This window comes from Trichosurus vulpecula, chromosome 1 (assembly GCF_011100635.1).
Source record: "Trichosurus vulpecula isolate mTriVul1 chromosome 1, mTriVul1.pri, whole genome shotgun sequence".
Taxonomy (NCBI): Eukaryota; Metazoa; Chordata; class Mammalia; order Diprotodontia; family Phalangeridae; genus Trichosurus; species Trichosurus vulpecula.
Genome location: NC_050573.1, coordinates 180,998,277 through 181,018,981, shown reverse-complemented (window position 1 = coordinate 181,018,981; position 20,705 = coordinate 180,998,277). Strand labels below are relative to the sequence as shown.

The 20,705-nt window shown below is 35.5% G+C and overlaps 1 protein-coding gene across 1 annotated transcript in view; it reads left to right on the top strand.

The window, feature by feature from the left end:
* RANBP9 (RAN binding protein 9) overlaps positions 1-20,705 on the top strand; it is an 85,795-nt gene that overhangs the window by 52,731 nt on the left and 12,359 nt on the right. The window contains exons 6-12 of the mRNA XM_036753663.1: positions 1,647-1,831; positions 6,273-6,385; positions 7,632-7,740; positions 8,464-8,654; positions 9,860-10,004; positions 10,261-10,382; positions 11,962-12,113. Coding sequence (XP_036609558.1) covers positions 1,647-1,831; positions 6,273-6,385; positions 7,632-7,740; positions 8,464-8,654; positions 9,860-10,004; positions 10,261-10,382; positions 11,962-12,113 — 1,017 coding nt within the window. The remainder of the gene's footprint in view (positions 1-1,646; positions 1,832-6,272; positions 6,386-7,631; positions 7,741-8,463; positions 8,655-9,859; positions 10,005-10,260; positions 10,383-11,961; positions 12,114-20,705) is intronic.

The following is a 20,705-nucleotide window of genomic DNA, read 5'->3' as shown; positions in this document are numbered from 1 at the left end:
ATCTGGTTTCAACCTGTTGTACTTATGCCCTTTAATATGTATTTAAAAATATTTGTTTTTTATCTTCTCTAATTTCCTTGAATGAATGTATCAGTGAAGGGCCCTAATGTCAAGCATCTATGCGTTATTATTTAACATATAATTGTGCAGCGCTTCATGCTTCTCATAGGACTTTTATGTACATCACCTAATTAGATCTTCATAATAACCTGTGTGAAATATGTGAGGCTAGTATCACAAATTAGGGAGTTGAAGCTCATAGAGGTTGTGATTTGCCTAGGGTTAAACAGCCAATGAAAGAGCCAGGAGTACTTGAACACTCTCTACACAATGCTGTCATCTTTTAAACTGGATTACCTTCACAAATCTTAGAGGTCTTTTATTGGTATTCAATAATTTTCCTTAGACATTCAGGTACTTAGGTTCACAAAATTTTATATCATATGCCCCTAGACCTCAGTCAGTTCAAGCATTTATTAAATGTCTACTTATTTTCCAAGCATTCTAATCCATCCCCCATCTTGGAAAGACAGAGAGAGAGAGAGAGAGAGAGAGAGAGAGAGAGTGTGTGTGTGTGTGTGTATTTTGTTCAGACGTGTATATAGGAATTCCTCACTTTTTGTAGTCTGATTATTCAACATTGCCTAAAGATTATGTGAATATCTCCTTTACCTTTTTATTTGATAGTTTCTGTTAAATGTTAAAAGATGAAGATAACATAGGCACAGTCAGGATCCACAACATATACAGTAAGGATTTCACATCAACACACTTTAAAGATGTGGTCTACAATCTACAAGAGTGTATCTAAGAGCAGGGTCTAGCCAGGCATGGTAGCACACACCAGTAGTCTTGTTACCAGTGAACAAACCTGAGCCTAATGGAACTCTTGAACTTGGGAGTTCTGAGGTTCAGTGGGTTAGGCTGATTGGGTGTTTGCACTAAGTGCAGCATTAGTATGGGGGAGGAGGGGCGGGAGGTACAAAACGCATACCCAAAGAGGGGTGAATTGGCCCTGGCCAAAAGCAGAGCAGAAGTTCAATGCCCATTTGTATCCTGGGTGAAGTAGGGAGACCTATCCTTAAAAATAAATCTAAATGGCTTCTCCTCATGCAAGTGTGTATGAATATATCTATCTATACTTAAATAATCATAGTAATAACTCACAGTTCTATAGACCTTTAAAATTTGCAAAGTGCTTTATATACATTATTTCATTTGTATATTAACATGTATAGGTTTCTTGAGGACAGAAATTGTCTCTTCAGATAACATAATGCTGTTGACAAATACTTGAGTGCTCAAATAGAATTAGTTTCTGATGGTTCAGAAAGATACGTATTTAGAAACAGTTTTGTCAGGAGAAAAACTTTGCCACCTTCCTGCATAACTGATTTTTGTTGATTGTTTTACATTCTGTATATTTCTTATGATGACTGTTATAGGACTAGATTATGTAATGATGATTTTAGATAACCTCTACTAATTGGTGGTTGTAAATAGACTATGTAATTGCTTATACTTTTAAAATACCAACTACATTTATTATAGCAAAAAAATGTTGATTTTGAAACATTCTTTCCAAGAAAGAATTTTTAAAATTTGGAGTATTAGGAAAGAAACTAATGAAATATATTGTCTTACAGCCAAATTTGTATCCTACTGTGGGGCTACAGACACCAGGAGAGGTGGTAGATGCCAATTTTGGGCAACATCCATTTGTGTTTGATATAGAAGACTATATGCGAGAATGGAGAACCAAAATACAGGCACAAATAGACCGGTTTCCTATTGGAGATAGAGAAGGAGAATGGCAGACCATGATACAAAAGTAAGAGTGAAGTAGTTTGAACAATTTTCAAAAATTGCGTTTTATAAACTATTTTGGCAGTTGGTATTCTTTTGGTATTCAGAGAAATTTTTCACATGCAAAGCAGTCCATTTTATTTAATTATGATCACCTTAATGATGAACTTTGAATTTCTGTCACAGAGTAATTGACTTAATTTTGACACTAGCTGGGCAGCTAGGTGGCACAGCGGATAGTGTGATGGTCTAGGAGTCAGGAAGAACATCTTCCTGAGTTCAAATCTGGCCTTAGATCAGATACTTAATAGCTGTGTGACCCTGGGCAAGTCACTTAACCCTGTTTGCCTCACTTTCCTCATCTTTAAAATGAGCTGGAGAAGGAAATGGCAAACTACTCCGGTATCTGTGCCAAGAAAACTCCAAATGGGGTCATGAAGAGTCAGACATGACTGAAAAATGACTGAACAACTGAGATTAAAATAAAAATAATGGGTGATTGGATATAAACCTTTGGGTCTGACATAGAACTTTGACAGAGGAAAGTAGGTAACATTGTCTGGATGACATAGTAGCTGTGCATGGGACGGTAGGCAGTTAACTAGAAATGACAAGTCAGATTAGGGCCTTGCACTGTTAAGTTGTTGGGGTGAGACTTTTGTTTCCTTATCTGCTGTTGGCCATCGATTTAGTGAGTGACTGGCCAGAATTCTCCAATATGTGAACCTTAGGAATTGTTGTTGATTTTGATGTAATTGCATGTAGGAGCAGAAGTGAAGATTCCTCCAGTACTTCCATGACTCGAAATAGAATTTAGACAGTGTAATCAGATCATACATTTTAGATAGATCTAATTTTCTGTTCCCCAGTAAGCTATTATAGAACCCAAATCTGAAATTGGGAAGATAACACAAACATGATTGAGTTACATAATAATAAACTCTTAAATAGAAATCTGGAAGGCAACTTGGCAGTCTTAGAAGACTTAAAAAATACACCTTCTTGAATCATAATTGGTTACACATTACTTATATCCAAATTAATGCCTTTTTCTTCCCCAGACATTAGGAGGAGCCATTTATCATCCTCACAGGATTTAATTCCATAGAATATATAATACAGCTTTAAGAATTTAGATATGTAAAAATAAGCATCACACTCTCAGTCATGTATACCTAGCAGAGTAATTGCTCATATTTAGACTTACTGATAGAGGATAAATTTTATAACAACAGCAACAATAAATAGCATTTATATAACACTTAATTATGTGCCAGGCACCATACTAAGCACTCTAATTATCTCATTTGATCCTTACAATAACCTGGGAGGTAGGCGCTGCTATTATTCTCAATTTATAGATGAAGAAACAGGTTAAGTGACTTGGCCAGGTTCACATAGCTAGTTAAGCGTCTGAAAGGGGATTTGAATTTAGGTCTTTCTAACTTCAGTCTGATGCCGTATCTGCTGTTCCATCTTGCTAGGTAGTAAATTTTTCTGGAGGGGTTAATTGAGCTCACCAGTAGAAGCTGGACAAGGCATTTGTGTATCCTAGGTAAGGCTCGAATCCCTTGAATACTTTGTGCTTTTGCATATTTAGCCTAGCTTAGCATTTAAAAAATGATATTCATTAAAAGATAGTATTAAAAATGTCCCTCCACTTCTAGTGAAATGAATGATAACCTTGGGGGTCACCTACTTCTCTAGTGCCGATGGCTCTTAGGGTGGCAGGTCATGACAGCTTCGATTAGCACGTTGAAAGAGGCAGGGCCCTCCAACTTTGCACACCAAAGTCGTCGTCAGGAATAAAACTATCATAACCTAAAGGATGGTTATGTCTGTATGCTATTAGAGGCTTGTGGGAGAATAATTATGGTTTTATTAGTTTCTCTGATTTTTCTGGGTCATAATTAGTTACCAAGATCCCTTGGCATAATAATGTCAGCAAGTTGACATTTGTTTCTTTGAGGTCCATACTTGTAAAAGAGGAAAGAAGAGGTAATCTATTAGGCTCTAAGCAGATATGTGTAGTTTTAGTTAAAAAATTTGAATAGATTAGTTGATGAAGTTAACAGATAGTTTTGTTGGTGAAACTGTTCCCTTTGGTAAATTTTCTTTGGTCAAGTTAGATTCACTTAATTTTTGCAAAACATTTAGTTTACTTTAATGGGAAGAGAATAAGCATTCTCTTATAGAATTCTCATATAGTGCCTATTATGTGTCAGGCACTGTGTTAAATATTTTATAAATATTATCTCATTTGATTCTCACAAGAATTTTACAAGGAAGGTGCTGTTATTGTCACCCCCATTTTACAGTTGAGAAAACTGAGACAGAGGCTGACTAGCCTGGGGTCCCATACTTAGTAAGTGTCTGAAGCTGGATTTGAACCTAGTTCTTACTGACTCCAGACCCACCACTCTATCCATTATGTCATCTAGCTGCCTCAGTATGTATTTCAGAAAATCATAAGGTTTATGTTAATTAACAGTAGATTGTTCCTGTCTTTTATATGAAATCTTTTTATAAATAATTTAATTGACTTTATATTCAATATAATTCAGTACTGTTTATCTGTCTGTGCTGTTCAACAGTATTGTTTGAGAGATTAATCCCTCACCAGTTACTTATTTAGAATTTATGTTAACAGTTTCTTATTTAGGATTCTTAAATGATGTTTTTATTTTTGCCTTAGTTTTTCAGTTTTTTTTTCCCTGAAGGTTACCAGTGATTTCTTAACTACTTCATCTATGATAGCCTTTTCTTAGTGTTTATCTCCTAGAGCTTTTATAGTTTTTAATTATGTTGATCATTCCCTACTTCCAACCTTAGGATCCCCCTTTGAATCATGGCAACAACCCTTCTTTCCTGGTTCTCTTTTTACTTTCTAGCTCCTTTTTTTTTTACCTCTCTCCTGCGTGTGAAAAGCATAATTGTTCCCATTCTCTGTCTTGGGCCCTCTTCTCATTGCCCACTCGTACCTTCATGTTCCCTCTGTTCTTTCATCAGGTCTCATGGATTTAATTTTTTTTCTAGCAAGTGTCTTATTTACATGTTAAGTCCAAATCTCTACCCTCCCCTCCAGCCCTATATATCCAGGTGCCTGTTGGATATATTTACCTCCTGTTCCGTCAATACTTGACACTTAGCATTTCTAAAAAATGTTGGAACTCCGCTCTCCTTGCTAAAGCTTTACCTCTTCTAAACTTTCCCATTTGTCTCGATGACATCATTTGTCTCTTTGTTTACATTCACCCAGCCACAACCCTAGTTCAGGCTCTCATAACCACTTGCCTGGACTGTAGTGCTAGCCAGGAAATTGGTCTCCTTTGTTCATTTTGCCAGAATAAACTTTCTGAGGCACAGGCCCAGTAAAAGATACAAACTTAAATCCTGACTGGCATTTAATTCTATCTATACCAATCTACCTTTCCAGCCACATAAATCTTCATGTACTTTTCATTCTAGTTTAGCTGATCCTCAAACTTGACATTACATCTGAGATTAGTATGTTCTTTCTAAGCTTAGAATGTATTCCTTCCGCATCTCTACCTTTCAGATTCTTTATCTTGCTTGATAGCCTGACTTAGATGCCACATTTCTGATAGTCTTCTTGTTCTCTTCTACCTGCCCCCAATTTAAAGTATTTTCCCCATCAGATAGTTTCATGCTACTTTATCTGGATCTCTCCTTCGTTTTGATCATTCACTACTGTGCTCATGTCCCATCCTCTTCAGCAGAGTGTCTTTGAAGTCAGGGACTATTTTGTTTTTGGTTGGTTTTTTTTTTGGAATTTGTATTATTTGTCTCAGTGCCTTCTTTGCATATAGGAAGCACTTAATAAATGTTGAATGAGATTCAGCTATTCTTCCCCACCCCCAATAACACCTTAGCTAATCACCGGGTAGAGGAGGCCACATTTGAATACATACGTTTGAATATAGTCATAGAATTTAGGGGAAGAGTATGGTCAGTGGAAATGAAAGAGGATACGTAAGAAGGTACCATGTTCAGTGGAAGGAATTTTGAATTTGGAGTCAGAAGGCCTGGGTTTGAATCATGCATGGCTTAGCTGCATGTGATCCGTGTGACATCAAAATACTTCACCTCTCTGGACTTAAGTTCTCCTCGTCTATGGAGTAGGTGACTTACTAGGTCCCTTCCAGTTCTAAATCTATGACTTTGTGAAGGGAAGACCTTAGTGTGGTAGGGAGTGAACATTTAGAAAAAAGATGCTATTTATGCCTATGAGACCTATAGGAAGTAGCAATTTAAGCATGTTTGGCCTTTGGAACGTTTTTTTCTTTTTAGAAAAGCTACATAGATGTATGTGATACATGATGATTTAGACAAGTTGAGATCTGAAATATTCCTATATTTTTGAGAAATACTTTTGAACACAAATTATAGAATGAAATATATGTATATATTCCAATTAAGGATATGTTCATTTTTTTTTTTTAAAGAATGGTTTCATCTTATTTAGTACATCATGGGTACTGTGCCACAGCAGAAGCATTTGCCAGATCTACAGACCAGACCGTACTAGAAGAATTAGCTTCAATTAAGAATAGACAAAGTAAGAACTCTATGTAATATGGTTTATGTATTTTATTTAGGGTTTAAGTTTTCAGTTATATCATTTTTGTGAAGTTTGCTTCCAGTGCTTATTATTTTAAATTATTCATTTATGTGATTTTAGAATAATTTTAGATCTACAGAGTTCATTCTAATAAACATTTTGATAGTCAACTTCAAAGAGAATGATTAAGAAAGAGAATTGTTATAGAATTCTACGTATGGATACAAAAATAATTTGTGAAAATTTTTGGTAAGAAATGTCTTTGTGATTGATGGCTAAGCCCTTCGTGCACCTACTTAGAAGAAAAAAAATCATGTATTCTCTTAACTTTGAAACCAAAAGATTCTTATGTAGAAGATACTAGAAATGATTTAAATAATCAGTGAGGTCTGGTGCAAATGAGGCCAGGGTTGTTGCTACAATGGCAAATTAGTTTAACTCTGATGGTCATTAGAGTTTTTGTTTTATTTGTAACAGAGGCAATTTGACATGAGTATACTTGCTTTTGACATGCGTATACTTAACTGCTTTTGAAAAAACTGTTCAGTTTAAAGCCATATTAATATGTGAAGCTTAGCTTATTTCTTTGGACAAGAATCAGAGGTTAGGAATGAAAACCTAATAAAGAAGTTTATTTGTTTTATGATTCTTTAATCTTTATAATTATACTGGAAACTGTAGTTTAGCGTTTTCATCATTATTTGTACATTGGTCTATATTGTATTTATTGAACATAGATATATAACTTTTCTGTTTTGTTTTTTTTTATTATATGAGCATAACCAAACATAATAGTGGCCTGACCAGTGTTACTTCAAAATAACATCCTTATACATTATAACAAAAAAATACTTGTAGTGTTAATCTGGCTGAAACACAATCATATTTTTGGGAGAATGAGTTACTGCATGAGCCCTAGTATAATTAATTTCCCTTAATACTGGTTTGCTTATTCCACCGTATTGAATACTAAGTATTCGTATAACTTAGTTTTCCTCCAGTAATATTGTTTTGCCTAAAATCATGTTTTTTTTTAAAGTGAGCCATTTAATGTTATTCTTTATGGTATGCCTATAACCCAAAATGTGGCTCTTCATTTCTGTTTGAGACCAAGGCTTTCAAGGGAGGAATAGAAATCTATCGTTGTGAGTAAATAATAAACAATTATTGCAGACTTTTAGCTACCTGACTTATTCTTTTAGGTTTTTGAAAAGTTAACTTTTTATTTTATTTTAATGAACAGGAATTCAGAAATTGGTATTAGCAGGAAGAATGGGAGAAGCCATTGAAACAACACAACAGTTATATCCAAGTTTACTTGAAAGAAATCCTAATCTTTTATTCACATTAAAGTGAGTTTCTCTTGGGTTATTTGATGTATAATAGTGTAATAACTTTAAATTTAATTTTGCTTTTATTTAAATAGTTGTAAGATTCTTCCTTTAAAATGGAACATTTAAATAAAATATGCATTGTTAAAAAACACATGATATTTTGATATCTGACTTGTGCATTTTACTTCTACAATTCTTCGTTGTGGGATCTATGATTACATGCTATGTTTTTTTTTTTTTTTAATTTTAAAAATAGCTCCTTGCAATAAATGTTTTAGGGACTTCTTTTTAAAAAATTAACCTGTTTCCTCAATATTTTTTGCATTAAAAAAATCTTGGTCCTAGAGTTATATTTCATATAGAAAATCTCAATGCAAGAGTAGAACTTATACAGGCTCATTTTGAATGAATACTAATTTTCTTGAGATCTTAACATCATTCTTAGGAATATGATTGAAAAAAATCATATTTTGATATTTTGCTTAACTTAAATCATCTCATCTCAAATTATTGGTTACTTTCACTCCTTTTAACAACAACAACAAAACCTGCCCTCTCTTCCTGTCATCCCTAGTATTTACATACAATTTTGGCAAAATTCTGAAAATTTTTTCCAGAATCAGTCACTTAAAATTCAGATCGTTAATACCCAAGATGCTGTCAAATACATTAAGATAAAGCACCAAGTTGGATGCCTTTGTGTAATGTATACTATAATGTCATTTTTCTTTTATTTTTTAGGGTTCGGCAGTTTATAGAAATGGTGAATGGTACTGATAGTGAAGTAAGGTGTTTAGGAGGTCGGAGTCCAAAGTCTCAAGACAGTTATCCTGTTAGTCCTCGACCGTTTAGTAGTCCAAGCATGAGCCCCAGCCATGGAATGAATATCCACAGTTTAGCATCAGGCAGAGGAAACACCACACATTTTCCTGGTGAGGTTCATCTAGAAAACTTGGTATTTTGCTTTTCCTTACAATTTTTAATAAGTGGGTAAAAAAGTACCATAAAATATTTTTCAGAAAGTTTCTTTTGAAAGTAAACATTAAGTGCTGATTTTTAATTAGTTGGTATTCTTTTGTTGATTTCATCATGGTCAGAACCCAATGATATTTGCTCTTGTGGATGTGCTATATATATAGACTTGGAGTCAGGAAGATCTGGGTTCAAATCCCACCTCAGATACTTTGTTTTGTTACCCTAGACAAGTCACTTCACTCCTGTACCTCAGGTGTCTTAGCTGAAAAATAGGGTTAGACTAGATGGCCTCCAATGGCCATTAAAACAGTAAATATGTGATCCCATGGTTCTGGGCTTCTTATTTTGGGGTTTGAGAGAGTGAAACATCTATAGGAACATTAATATATAAATTGTCATTAAAACTTAGCAGTTGAGTGGAAGTGACAGTTTATTGATTTCCTCCCCCCACCCCATTAACAAGCATTTATTCTTTCCCCCTCGTACCCTTTCTCCAAAAGGGGCGGAGGAATAGAGAAAGACTGTTGTAACAAATATGCATAGCAAGCAAAACATTCACATTGTCTATCCAACAATATATGGGGGCTGGGGGGTAGGTGAGAGTTTATCTGAAATCTGGTCAAAGTGTAATGAAGGGGGCCAAACTTTTTAAGGATAAGGGTTGTCACTTAGGAAGTATTTTCAAGTTACTAGGGCTGAATTTTATGTTTCTATATATTTTGTAATAACCTAGAGCAGATGGCAGGGAACACCTTATTTATTTGTATTTGTCACAGTAAAATCCACCAAAATCCATAGTAAAATGTCACCATACAATCTACCTTAAGCATCTACATCTTTTGAATAAGATTGCCATACACTTCACTAGAGAATATGTACTAATACTTTGGATGTTAACGTGTTCTGACCCATATATGGGAAACTCACGATAAATGTTAGAATTTCTTCACCCCCTTTCAAAAGATTTAATTTCATTAGCAAAATATACTTTGTTGTCAGTGGCTCAGATTACATAATCTTTATGTCCTTAAGAAATCTGTTATTTAGTATGGTGCCTGGGCTAATTTAATTTAGACCCTGACCACATGAGCAAATTAAATTACTTTTTTCTTTTACTGTTAAAACTTTTATTCCTCTTTTCTTTTATCACTGTTTTCTTTAGGTTTTGAAAGTTGTAGTAATGGAGTAATATCAAATAAAGCACATCAATCTTATTGTCATAGTAAACACCAGTCAACCAGTTTAAATGTTCCAGAACTGAATAGTATAAATGTGTCAAGATCGCAACAAATTAATAACTTCACCAGGTAAGCAATCTCTGTAGGCTTTATAGCTTAGTTTTCTAGTAGCAGCATATTAAAAGTGTGGTCTTAGGTGGGCATGTCTAGATCATCTGATAGGAGTCAACTGTGTAATTATCATGAATATATTCGTTTTGACTAAATACCTCTAGTTATGAAGTAACATAACTAGAAGTATGTGGTTGAGCAAGACTATATTTTAAAATAAACTTTTTACAAGTAGGGTATTTCTTGTAATTAGGTTTGTTTTTTCCTTTTGCAGCAATGATGTAGACATGGAAACTGATCACTATTCCAATGGAGTTGGAGAGACTTCATCCAATGGTTTCCTAAATGGTAGCTCTAAGCATGACCACGAAATGGAAGACTGTGACACCGAAATGGGTCTGCAGTGATATTTCTTGTATTTTTAATAAAAATGGTAGCTGCAAGGTTATGTTCTTATTTATGCTCATTAACAACTGACAGACACAAATTGAACTTACAGATGTGTGGTTTTTGGATTTTAAAGTAATATACTTAATCTGAATTTTTGAGGGGGATTATTAGAGAAAGAAGAAAGCAGAAGCAAGTTACCATTCTCTTTCAAATAATTCCTTTGGAAATCAATTGTCTATTATTTTTTCTTATTAAATAATTTGGGGCTTATTCCTAAGTAATTTATTTTTCTGGATAAAATTATTACAGCTATTGACAGTAGTGGCAATTAGTTTTTTAAATTAGTGTTAAAACCTTATGTACATATGAAGGTAGGGGATGTAGAAAGTCCTGTTTAATATAGCTCAGAAGTCAAAGTTGGACAGGGATAGTTTTTGTTGGCTTTTTTTTTTATGCCAAACTGAACTCCATATAATTGAGCTGTCATTCCAAATCTTAATAGCATGCATAATTGCACTGTTCTGTTACCTTATATTGCAAATGGTACCACACAGTTCAGTGATTATCAGAATTCTCCACAGTTGGGAGAGTTAAAATTATTGAAGCTTTTAAATGATTTATTCAGCAGAAACTCCATGGCAGCATTGGATTTCTTCAGTGTGTTGAGGTAAACACATTTATTCAATTGTTAGTAAAGAAACGAATGTTCCTAGAGTGTTTATAAGGAAATGTGCTTTATAAATGCAAGGATATGTATTACCCTTTTAAAAATAAACTAATTAACAAAGAGCTATATACCTTTTTAAAGCAAAAAAAAATGTAGTTTAAAAGCATCTGCAACTTCTATTTATGTTAATGATGGAATCAACTTTGCAAGAGCATCCTTTATTTTAGAGAGTGATTTGACAATTAAGATTATTATTGTAGAACCATTTTCTTACATGACTTTTTTCATTTTTAAGGTATATGGCCTTAGTAAAGAGTTAGTGAGATTGTTCAAGGGTTAAATAGTCCACCTCTTGGTTACCAGAAAGAATTTTATTTTACCTTGTTCTCAATAGGTTATTCCATTATTTCCTGTATAGTATTTAAAGCAGACTGACATAATGTGACCTTTTTGATTTCATGCTGCTTGGGGGCTTTAAAAGTAACATTTTCCATTATGCCTAAGTTTTACTCCTCTCTTGCCCTCTTATAATTTACCTGTTTGTGTATCTTAAGCTTTTCTGGCTTGGAAAAGCTGAAGAAAGCATTAGAAACACAGTCCACCATAATGAGATGCCCAGGGGTTACACAGAAATCAGGAAAAGGAATCTGAGCCTCCTTGCCCCTAATTCATGCTTATCCTTTGGATTCCTTGATTTTATAAATGGATAAAATAATGTTAAATGTTAATTGAAGCTTTAAAGCTAGACATCTAAGTTAGACTTCATTTTAGTATATAGTATATATATTTCTTAATTGAAATATAAGGTATATTTCATGAGTGGAGTTGTCTTGATTATATTGTCATTTTCATTAGGGTAATAATAGGTTTAATTTTTTTTTTGGTAACATTACTGATGGAAGGTCATTGTTCTTGTAGAAGTTGATTCAAATCACTTGAGGCGACAGCTCTGTGGAGGAAGTCAAGCAGCCATTGAAAGAATGATCCACTTTGGAAGAGAATTACAAGCTATGAGCGAACAACTAAGGAGAGAATGTGGCAAGAACACTGCAAATAAAAAAATGTTAAAAGTGAGTTATTTTATCTTGCTGTCAAGGTGGGGGAAAACATTATAGTTGAAGCTGTTGGTAGGTTTTATTTTTAAAAAAAAAATTTCTCTATTAGTGACACCCCCTCAGTTGAGAATCAAGAATGGTTTTATTGGGCAACATACATAATTATAGTAGGTAAGAGAAGAGATGTATGATTTCCTTTCCAAGAAGGACTGCTGCTGAAGTAGAGGACTTAAGATGCCAGGGCTTTTAATTAAGACCTTCTTTCATTAGCAAAATATTAAAAAATACATAGTCATTATCTAGAATGAGGTACAGATCAAATGCACATAGTGTCTGTATAGAAATTTGCATCTTTCTTGAGTTGTGTTAACATACAGGCATGTCCCTTGAAGGTACAGCAGTTGTCTGAGATTACATTGGCCGTGTAAAATTTTGTATGAATCTTCTTTGCTATCCAGCTCACCACTCTCAAACCTACGAGTGCATGAGGAAGAACATAACCATATCTGTGCCATCACTTTGATTTTATTACTCCTATACCTCAGATCCTCTCTATCATCCCTACTCTCTTCATTTATTCCACTTTCAAGGAATTAGCTGATGCTTTCCAAACCCCTCTAATTGCCCTTTGATTCCATCCCCACTTGTCTCCTGGAAGCTTGCCCCTTCTGTTGTCCACTTTTGCTCATCTTCAGTCTCTCTTTATCCAGTGGCTCCTTCCTTGCTACCTACGTATCTTTCCCAAGCTCAGAAAGTCTACTGTTAACCCTGTCATCCCCTAATACTATTGATATGTCTTTTCTTCTTTTTCTTGCCAGACTTTTAGAGAAAGATGTCTAGACTTTTCTCACTTTCCATTAACCATCCCTCCACTTACATGCTGTCTTCTCTGTGGTTTTCAGGACATGTCTCTGTTGTAGTTTCCTTCCCATTGGACTATTCTTTTTCAATTTGCTTTGCTGGATCATTATTTGTGTCCTCCCTTTTTTGTGTGTGTTTGTACCCAAGGACCTTCCTGTGGGTCTTGTTCTTTTTTCTCTGAATTCTCTTTTGGGGATCTCATCTACTGTAACTGACAATTCTATGTATCCAGACCTCATTTTTTCTCTTGAGTTCTGTGTCCTCATTACTGTCAAGGATGTGCATATCATTCCAGTAACCTAGTTACGTGGTCTAGGAGTTACTCTTGACCCTTCATTCCCCTTTACTCCCCATAGGCAGTCTGTTGCCCAGTCTTGTGTTTCTTCCTCCACGATGGTCCCTTGCATTTCTCATATCCTTATTTTTACACAGACCACTCCTTGTGGCCCTTGTTACTATTTGCCTGGACTACTGCAGTGTCCTCCTTTTTGGTCTCACTGAATCAAGTCACTGATCTATTCAGTATCTCTCCGGCATACCTGCTGAGCTGATAACCTTTCAGAGACTTCTAATTGCATCTAGAATCAAATACATTTGGTGTCTTTTGTAATTTAAAACACTTTACGATCTGGCTGCCGTTGATCTTTCCTGTCTGATTTCATCTTACTCTCCCTCATGCACTCTGTGCTCCTGCCAAACTATCTAACTTACTCTTTTCTGGTAGTGACAGCTCCATGTCCCACCATGCCTTTCTTTTGCACAGGCTGTTTGCCCATGTGTAGAATGCTTTTCTTGTCTCAAAATCCTTAGCTTATACAGCCACAGATATATGGATTCCGTGAGGACCAACCCTGACATACTTCGCTCTTCTCAGCAACCTAAGGTGCAAGGACAACTCCAGGGGACTTACGATGGAGAATGCTATCTTCATCCAGAGAAAGAACTGTGAAGTTTGAATACAGATTGAGGCGCACTACATGCTTCCCTTTTTTGCTTCTCTTTTGTTTTTGTTTTTGGGGTTTTTTTTTTGATTCTGTTTCTTCTTTCTCATGATTCATTCCATTGGTCATAATTCTTCTCCACAACTTGACTAGTGTATAAATTAATTCAATGTGAAGTTATACATGGTAGTTATATGAGATTCCATGCCGGCTTGGGAAGGGAGGGGGGAGGGAGGGGAGAAAATCTGGAACTCAAAATTATGTAGAACCGTGTGTGGTAAACTAAAAATAAATAAATAAATTTAAAAAAAATCCTTAGCTTATTTAGGAGTACATCTTAGGGGTCCCCTTCTACAGAAGGACCAGCCTCATCCAACCCAGCACTTAGTGTTTCCCTTACCATTGCTTTTTTATTTACTTTGTATCTTTTTTGTGTATTTCCTTAACTTTATACTACTATCTGTCCAATAGAAGCCAAACTCCATGAGAGCAGGAGTGATCTGTGTATCTCCTTTTCTTATACTAATGCTTAGAATAGATACAGATGAAGCAGCTTGTTTTTAAATTGTTGAATTTCATTCAGTTATGAAATATAGCTATGTTACTTCTTTCTTCAAAAGAAGAGGAGGCGCGGTATCAAGGATGCCCCATTATTCTCTCTTGAAGATTTTTTGATAACTTTTTGCATCACCTAAATTTCACAGTATTTCCCTCCCCTCTTCCTTACTTAGTAGGCTATCTTTGTAACAGAATAAAAAATAGTGAGGGGAGGGCAGATGAGCAAAACCAATCATCACACCAGCTAACTCTTACAGTATATGCCTTATTTCATATCGATAGTCCACATCCCTGCAAATGAAGGGTAGGCAGTACATTTTTTCCAACTCTTCTTTGGGGCCAAACTTAGTCTTTTATAATCATATACCATTGAACTCCTTTTTTCTTTCCATTTGTGTGTGTGTGTGTGTGTGTATCTGTATTTTCTCATGGTTCTGATTGTGTCACTCTTCATTAGTTCATATAAGTCTTCCCACATTTTATAAAATTTTTCATACTGCTTTTTAAGGTGAGGCAATAGTCTGTTAAATTCATGTACCACAATTTGCTTAGCCATTCCGCCATTGATGGGCATATGCTTTGGTTCTAATTCTTTACTACCACAAAAAAAAGCACTAAATATATATAAACATTTTGATATATAGGAGACCTTTCTGTCTTTTGACAGAAAGACCAATCCTAGGTTAAAGGATATGGGTGTTATTTTAGTTTAATTCCAAATTGCTTATAAAATCAGGTAATATTTATATAATTTTTATGGTTTGCTGAGTACTTTACATGTATTATTTTATCTTCATAGCAACCCTGTGAGGTGTAGGTGTTATTATTATTATCCTCATTTTACAGGTAAGGAAATAGACTGAGAGGGTTTTAAGTGACTTGGCCAGCTAACATGGCTGTAAGTATCTGAACCAGCATTTGAAAACCACATCCTCCTGATTCCCAAGTCCTGTGTTCTTTCTAATGCAACATATTAGCTCTCTAAGGATGGTCCATTGCAGCCAGGCATTGCTACCTCTGATTTTCTAAGAAAGAAGATGAAAAGAAAGTGGTGACATTTGTAGTGACCTTGAGATTGACACTTGGAGGTAGGGAAAAGGAAAAGTATATACCACTTCCTCTTGACCCTGACTTTGACAAAACAGTTCCCTATACTACCAAGTGTTACTGAGTCCCAGGTGTAATAAAAATGAGTACGAGATGGGATAAATGTCTATCAACCTAAGACGTCCTGTGAGATTTTATTTTCTAGTTTTGTTGTAATTTGCTTATTTATCCTAAAAGTAAAATGTAGAAGGAGGCATCTATTGTTTGATGATTATTGTTTTAACAAAATATTTGCATTTTAGTGTTCTAGAATGATTCTGAACCTAAAAGTTGTCCATGTCAAGAGTGTGGTGGGGCCCTTACAGGCCCTCATTTTATAGATGAGAATGACTGAGGTCTAAGAAGGTTAAGCACCTTGCCCAAGCTCACACAGCTAGTGAGTGTTGGATGCCATGCTGGATTTGAACCAAGTTCCTTTGCTCCCAAAATGAATGTTTTTTTTTTTTTTTTCCACCGTGCCACACTGCTTCAACAACCACCTGTGCTGTGGTACTTGAGTAAGACCCGGATTCTCAGCAAGAAAGTAGCTCAAGGACCCACAGACTATAGTCCTGAAAAGGCTTGCCTTTTCTTTCAGACTTCTTGGCTTCATGCGTATCTGAAAACTGAGCAGACAAGAAGGCAAAAAAAGGGAGAGAGTGACAGAGATATCAGCAGGGGTTGGGGAGGAGCAGATCACAAAGGCAGAGGAGCAGACAGAGACAAGGAGCCAGACAAAAGAACACCTCCTATAGCCAAGTAGCCACTGAATCCATACCCTTTGGAGGCATACTACATATCAGTTGTATGGGGAGCAGTCTGGCATATTTCTTGAAATTTGAGATCTCTAGTGTGTCTGTTCAGAATAGGGGAAGTCATTGAGGAGCTGGTATAGTTATCTGTGCTGTACCTTAATACAGTGGAAATAGAATTTTTTTGGGGGGGGGCGCACAAAGAAGAGCCAATAAACCACTTGTGTTGTACATCAGCCTGCGAAGAAGTGTACCTGTCACTAGTTATCAGTACTGTAGTTCAGTGTCTATATCCCATTATGTTAAAAATGTTCTCACTGGTACTAATCAAAAACGAAAATGTTTAAATATGTTCATTATAGCCAGAAAGCAGGAAAGTAATATAATTTAAGAAGATTTTCAATTATAAAAAGGTTTTGTATTGGTCTTTAGCTATCCAGAATGACTTATTTCACTGAGATTTTGTTTATGCAAGAGACTTTCTGTTCTTGGTTCTAGTTAGTTGGAGTTTCATTTAATCTATTTTTCAAAAGTAAGGAGTATGATTATATAGTGATTTTATAAGTTACATGAATATAATTCGATTACTTTTTGTACAAAAAATAAATCAGCTCAAGTATTTGGCAAAACGATTTTTGTACAATAACGTGCTATAGAGAAATTTAGAAGAAACTAGAAGAAAACTTTTGTTAGGTAACAGTGCTAACAAGACTTCTGTTATTTAGGTATACTTAAAGATGGTTTAGAGCTAATCCATAAACTTCTGAATGATTTTCCATGAAAACATGAGAGAATACACTGTAGTTTAATTTTTAAAAGAGATTACATGAAAATAATTTAGAGGTCATTTTGTCTTCCTTTTTGATTTTTGATTTGGCTTTTCATTGTCTTAGTATAGATCACTTAAAATATTTTAAATGACAGATTTTTAAAGATATTTTAGGACCACGTACAGATTGCAAGAATTTTTCAAATTTTTATACTCTTTTTTTCTCATTTAAAGTTGGTAGAGAGCAAGAACTGTAAAAAGGCGGAGTACAATTATCAAATTCCTTTGGACTTCCATTTGAATGTTGTTGAGTTACTACTTTCTAGGAAGCTCAGAAAATGCCATTTTGCATCCTGTACCTATAGATGTTCTGTGATTATAGATTGAATTGGAGAAAATTGTGATTTATTTCTTCCTTTTGAAGAACTCCCATCATAACTCCTCCCCTTTCAGTTTTTCTTCCATCTAATATCTTTCAATTCCCCTACCTTACTTTTGTCTAGATGCAGGTGAGATGGGTAGCTGAATTGGCTCTGGGTTGTGAGAGATGGGAGGCAGCTTGCTGGTGAGTAGCTCAAGACCTAGGACTGGGCAGTGCTGGGGAGGGTAGCAAGGGTTGGTCAGAGGGGCAAGGAGAAACAGGAAATAAGGGTTGCTTGGCACTAACTGATACACTGTTAGTAGAGTTCTGTATTTATAAAACTATTCTGGGAAACAGTTCAGGATTATGCAAGAAGTTACTAAACTACAGTCTTTTGATCCTGAGATTCCACTGCTAGCTTTATCCCAAGAAGGTTAAAAGTAGAAACAAGGTCCCATATTATTCCTAAATTAAATATTCATAGCAACACTTTTTGTGGTAGTAAAAAACTACAAATAGCAAGTGTCAGTTGAATTGGGAAATTGTTGAATAAATTGTAGTATATAGAATATTATTAGAAAATGGCATTTTATTATGCTTGTAAGAAATGATAAATATTTAGGTAAAGAATCATGAGAAGACTAGTGTGACTTGATGCATAGTTCAGGAAGCAGAACTTGGATACAATGACTACGATAATGTAAACAAAAGATCACTAATACAAAGCCAAACATAAATTTTAATGACTAATTTTTGCCCTAAGAAAGGTTGAAGGATTGTACCTCCCTTCTTTTCTTGGAGAACGGGGGTGGGAGGGTAGATTATAATATGGAATGTTGCATAAACTGTTATGTGCTGGTAGATTTTGCTTAATTGGTTGTCTTTTGTTACAAGGGAAAAGGGGAGATGTCATTTGGTGATATAGGGAGATGGTGTGGCAAGGAGTATATGGAGGAATAACTGACATAAAAGCAGAACGTCAGTAAAACTTTGAAGAGTTAACTTGCCTTTGAAGCATCATAGAAATAATGTCACTTTTTTCCCCCCTTTTAATCTCTTTATGTAATCATAGAAATCACAGATTTAGAGCTAGAAGGTATATCAGATGTCATTTTAGCCCAGACCCCTCATTTTTATACATGAAGAAACAAGGCTCTGAAGGTTAAGTCATTTATTTTAGCCTTTTGGGAGGTGGGGGTGGGAAGAAGGTGGTAAATTCTGGACAATTCCTATCTAGACATTAAAAAGAGTGAAAAACTTTGTCATACGTGAAAATAGCCTTTGCATCATACTTCTTTTAAAAGTGACTTGATAAATGGTAAAGGCATAAAAAAAGCTCTAGAAAGAAAACGTAGTAGAATAGTTTACGGTATAATGTTCACTTTATAGAACATGGAGCCTGGAGTCAGGTAGACCCAAGTTCAAATACAGCCTTAGACACTTAATAGCTGTGTGAACCCTGTGCTGGTAATTTAATCTATTTCCTTATCTGTAAAATGGGAATAGTAAGCCTATATAATGGTACCTGCTGTCATTATTATTATAGGGCCTGACCAGGAAAGAGCATAGCAGAACAATTATCTCTTCCTCAAACTATTGTATCATAAACATTACAGCCACATTCCTCAATAAAGCTGTCTACATACATTACTTCTATTTCATCTTTTCCTATTCATGTCTGATCCTCTTGCACTTTGGCTTCTATCCCCACCAGTTGACTGAAAACTGCTTTCTCAGGGTTCCTTTTGTCAGTCATCCTTCTCGTTCTCTTTACAGCCTTTGACTCTCCTGAACACCCCTTCCTTCTTGACACACTTTCTTCAATGAGTTTTTATGAACCCCCATTGGTTCTCTTTGTACTTGTCTGACTGGTCTTGCTTGGTCTCCTTTGCAGAAACATTATCTGTTTTTTATTCGGTATATAGATATACCCCAAGGCTCTGTCTGTGTTGGGCCTTGTTTTCTTCTCTGTCTGCATTGCTTCTCCATGATCTCATCAGTTTTCGTGGATTCAGTTATCATCTCTTTGCAGATTACTCTTATATCTGTATATCCAGTCTTTCTTTCCTGAGCTCCAAACCTACACCACCATCTTGAACTAAACTTGTACGAAAAAGAATACTATCTTTACACCCAGTCTTAGCCTTCTTCCTAATATGCCTCTTTCTCTTATGGATATCACCATTCTTTTAGTCACTCAGGTTCAAAACCTAGGTGATATCCATCACTTCCCAGCTCCAGTCAATTCCAAGTCCTGTAAATTCTGCCTCTAAGTGTGTCTTGCCTGTGCTCACTTTTTCTGTTCAAATAGCAATAATCTCATTTCTAGACTATTGCAATAATCTCCTAGTTGGTTTCTTGGTTTCCTGCTCCAAGCTGTCTGGCACAGTGAAATATTCCTAAAGTTTAAGTCTGACCATGTGGCCCCCCGTTTAAGACATTTCAGCGGCTGTCCGTTGCCTTTAGGATAAAATATTCATTTGTCAATTATAGTCCTTTACACTCTGACTCCAGTCTGTCTTTATGTGATGATTGTATTTTACTCCCTCACATATTCTATGTTGCAGCCGCCTGGCAGGCTGTTCCCATGCTTGTAATATTCTTCCTCACCTCCATTTCTCGGAACCCTTGGCTTTCTTCAATGTCCACCTCAGGTGCCATGTATTTCAAGAGAACTTTCTTGATTCTCCCCAATTATAATATAACGTATTCACTTATTCATGAATATGGACCCATTTCTTCCCTTCCACTGGAATGTAAGTTCTTTGACACCAGGGTCTGTCTCACTTCCGTTTTTATTCCTAGCACTTAATGAGTGTTGATTGAGAGTCTGAACTTGTGAAGTTGGTTTTTTGATTATTACGTTTATTAAGTGCCTACCATATGCGCCAGGCCCCAGGGATACAAGAAAAAGGTAAAAGAAAGTCTCTACTGTCAAGGAGCTCACAGTTAAATGAAAGAGTGAACATGTGAAGACTGTGTACAAACAGTCCATACATAGGATAAATTGGAAATAATTACAGTTAGTCATTGGTATCTCATCTAGGATTTGGCCCAATGTGGTAGCTTCTTAAGATCTTTCAGATGCTGAGTCATTTTGCTGCCCTCCCTTACTTTGTGTTATCTGCAAATTTGAGGGGCATGATTTATTACTTTATTCAAAAACACTTCATGCCTGACAATGACTACATGGGGTAGAGCAAAGGAATACACTACATACTTTTATGTCAGCAAAGCATTTGAAAAAGTCTCCCCTGCCAGATTTCTGGAGTGATATGC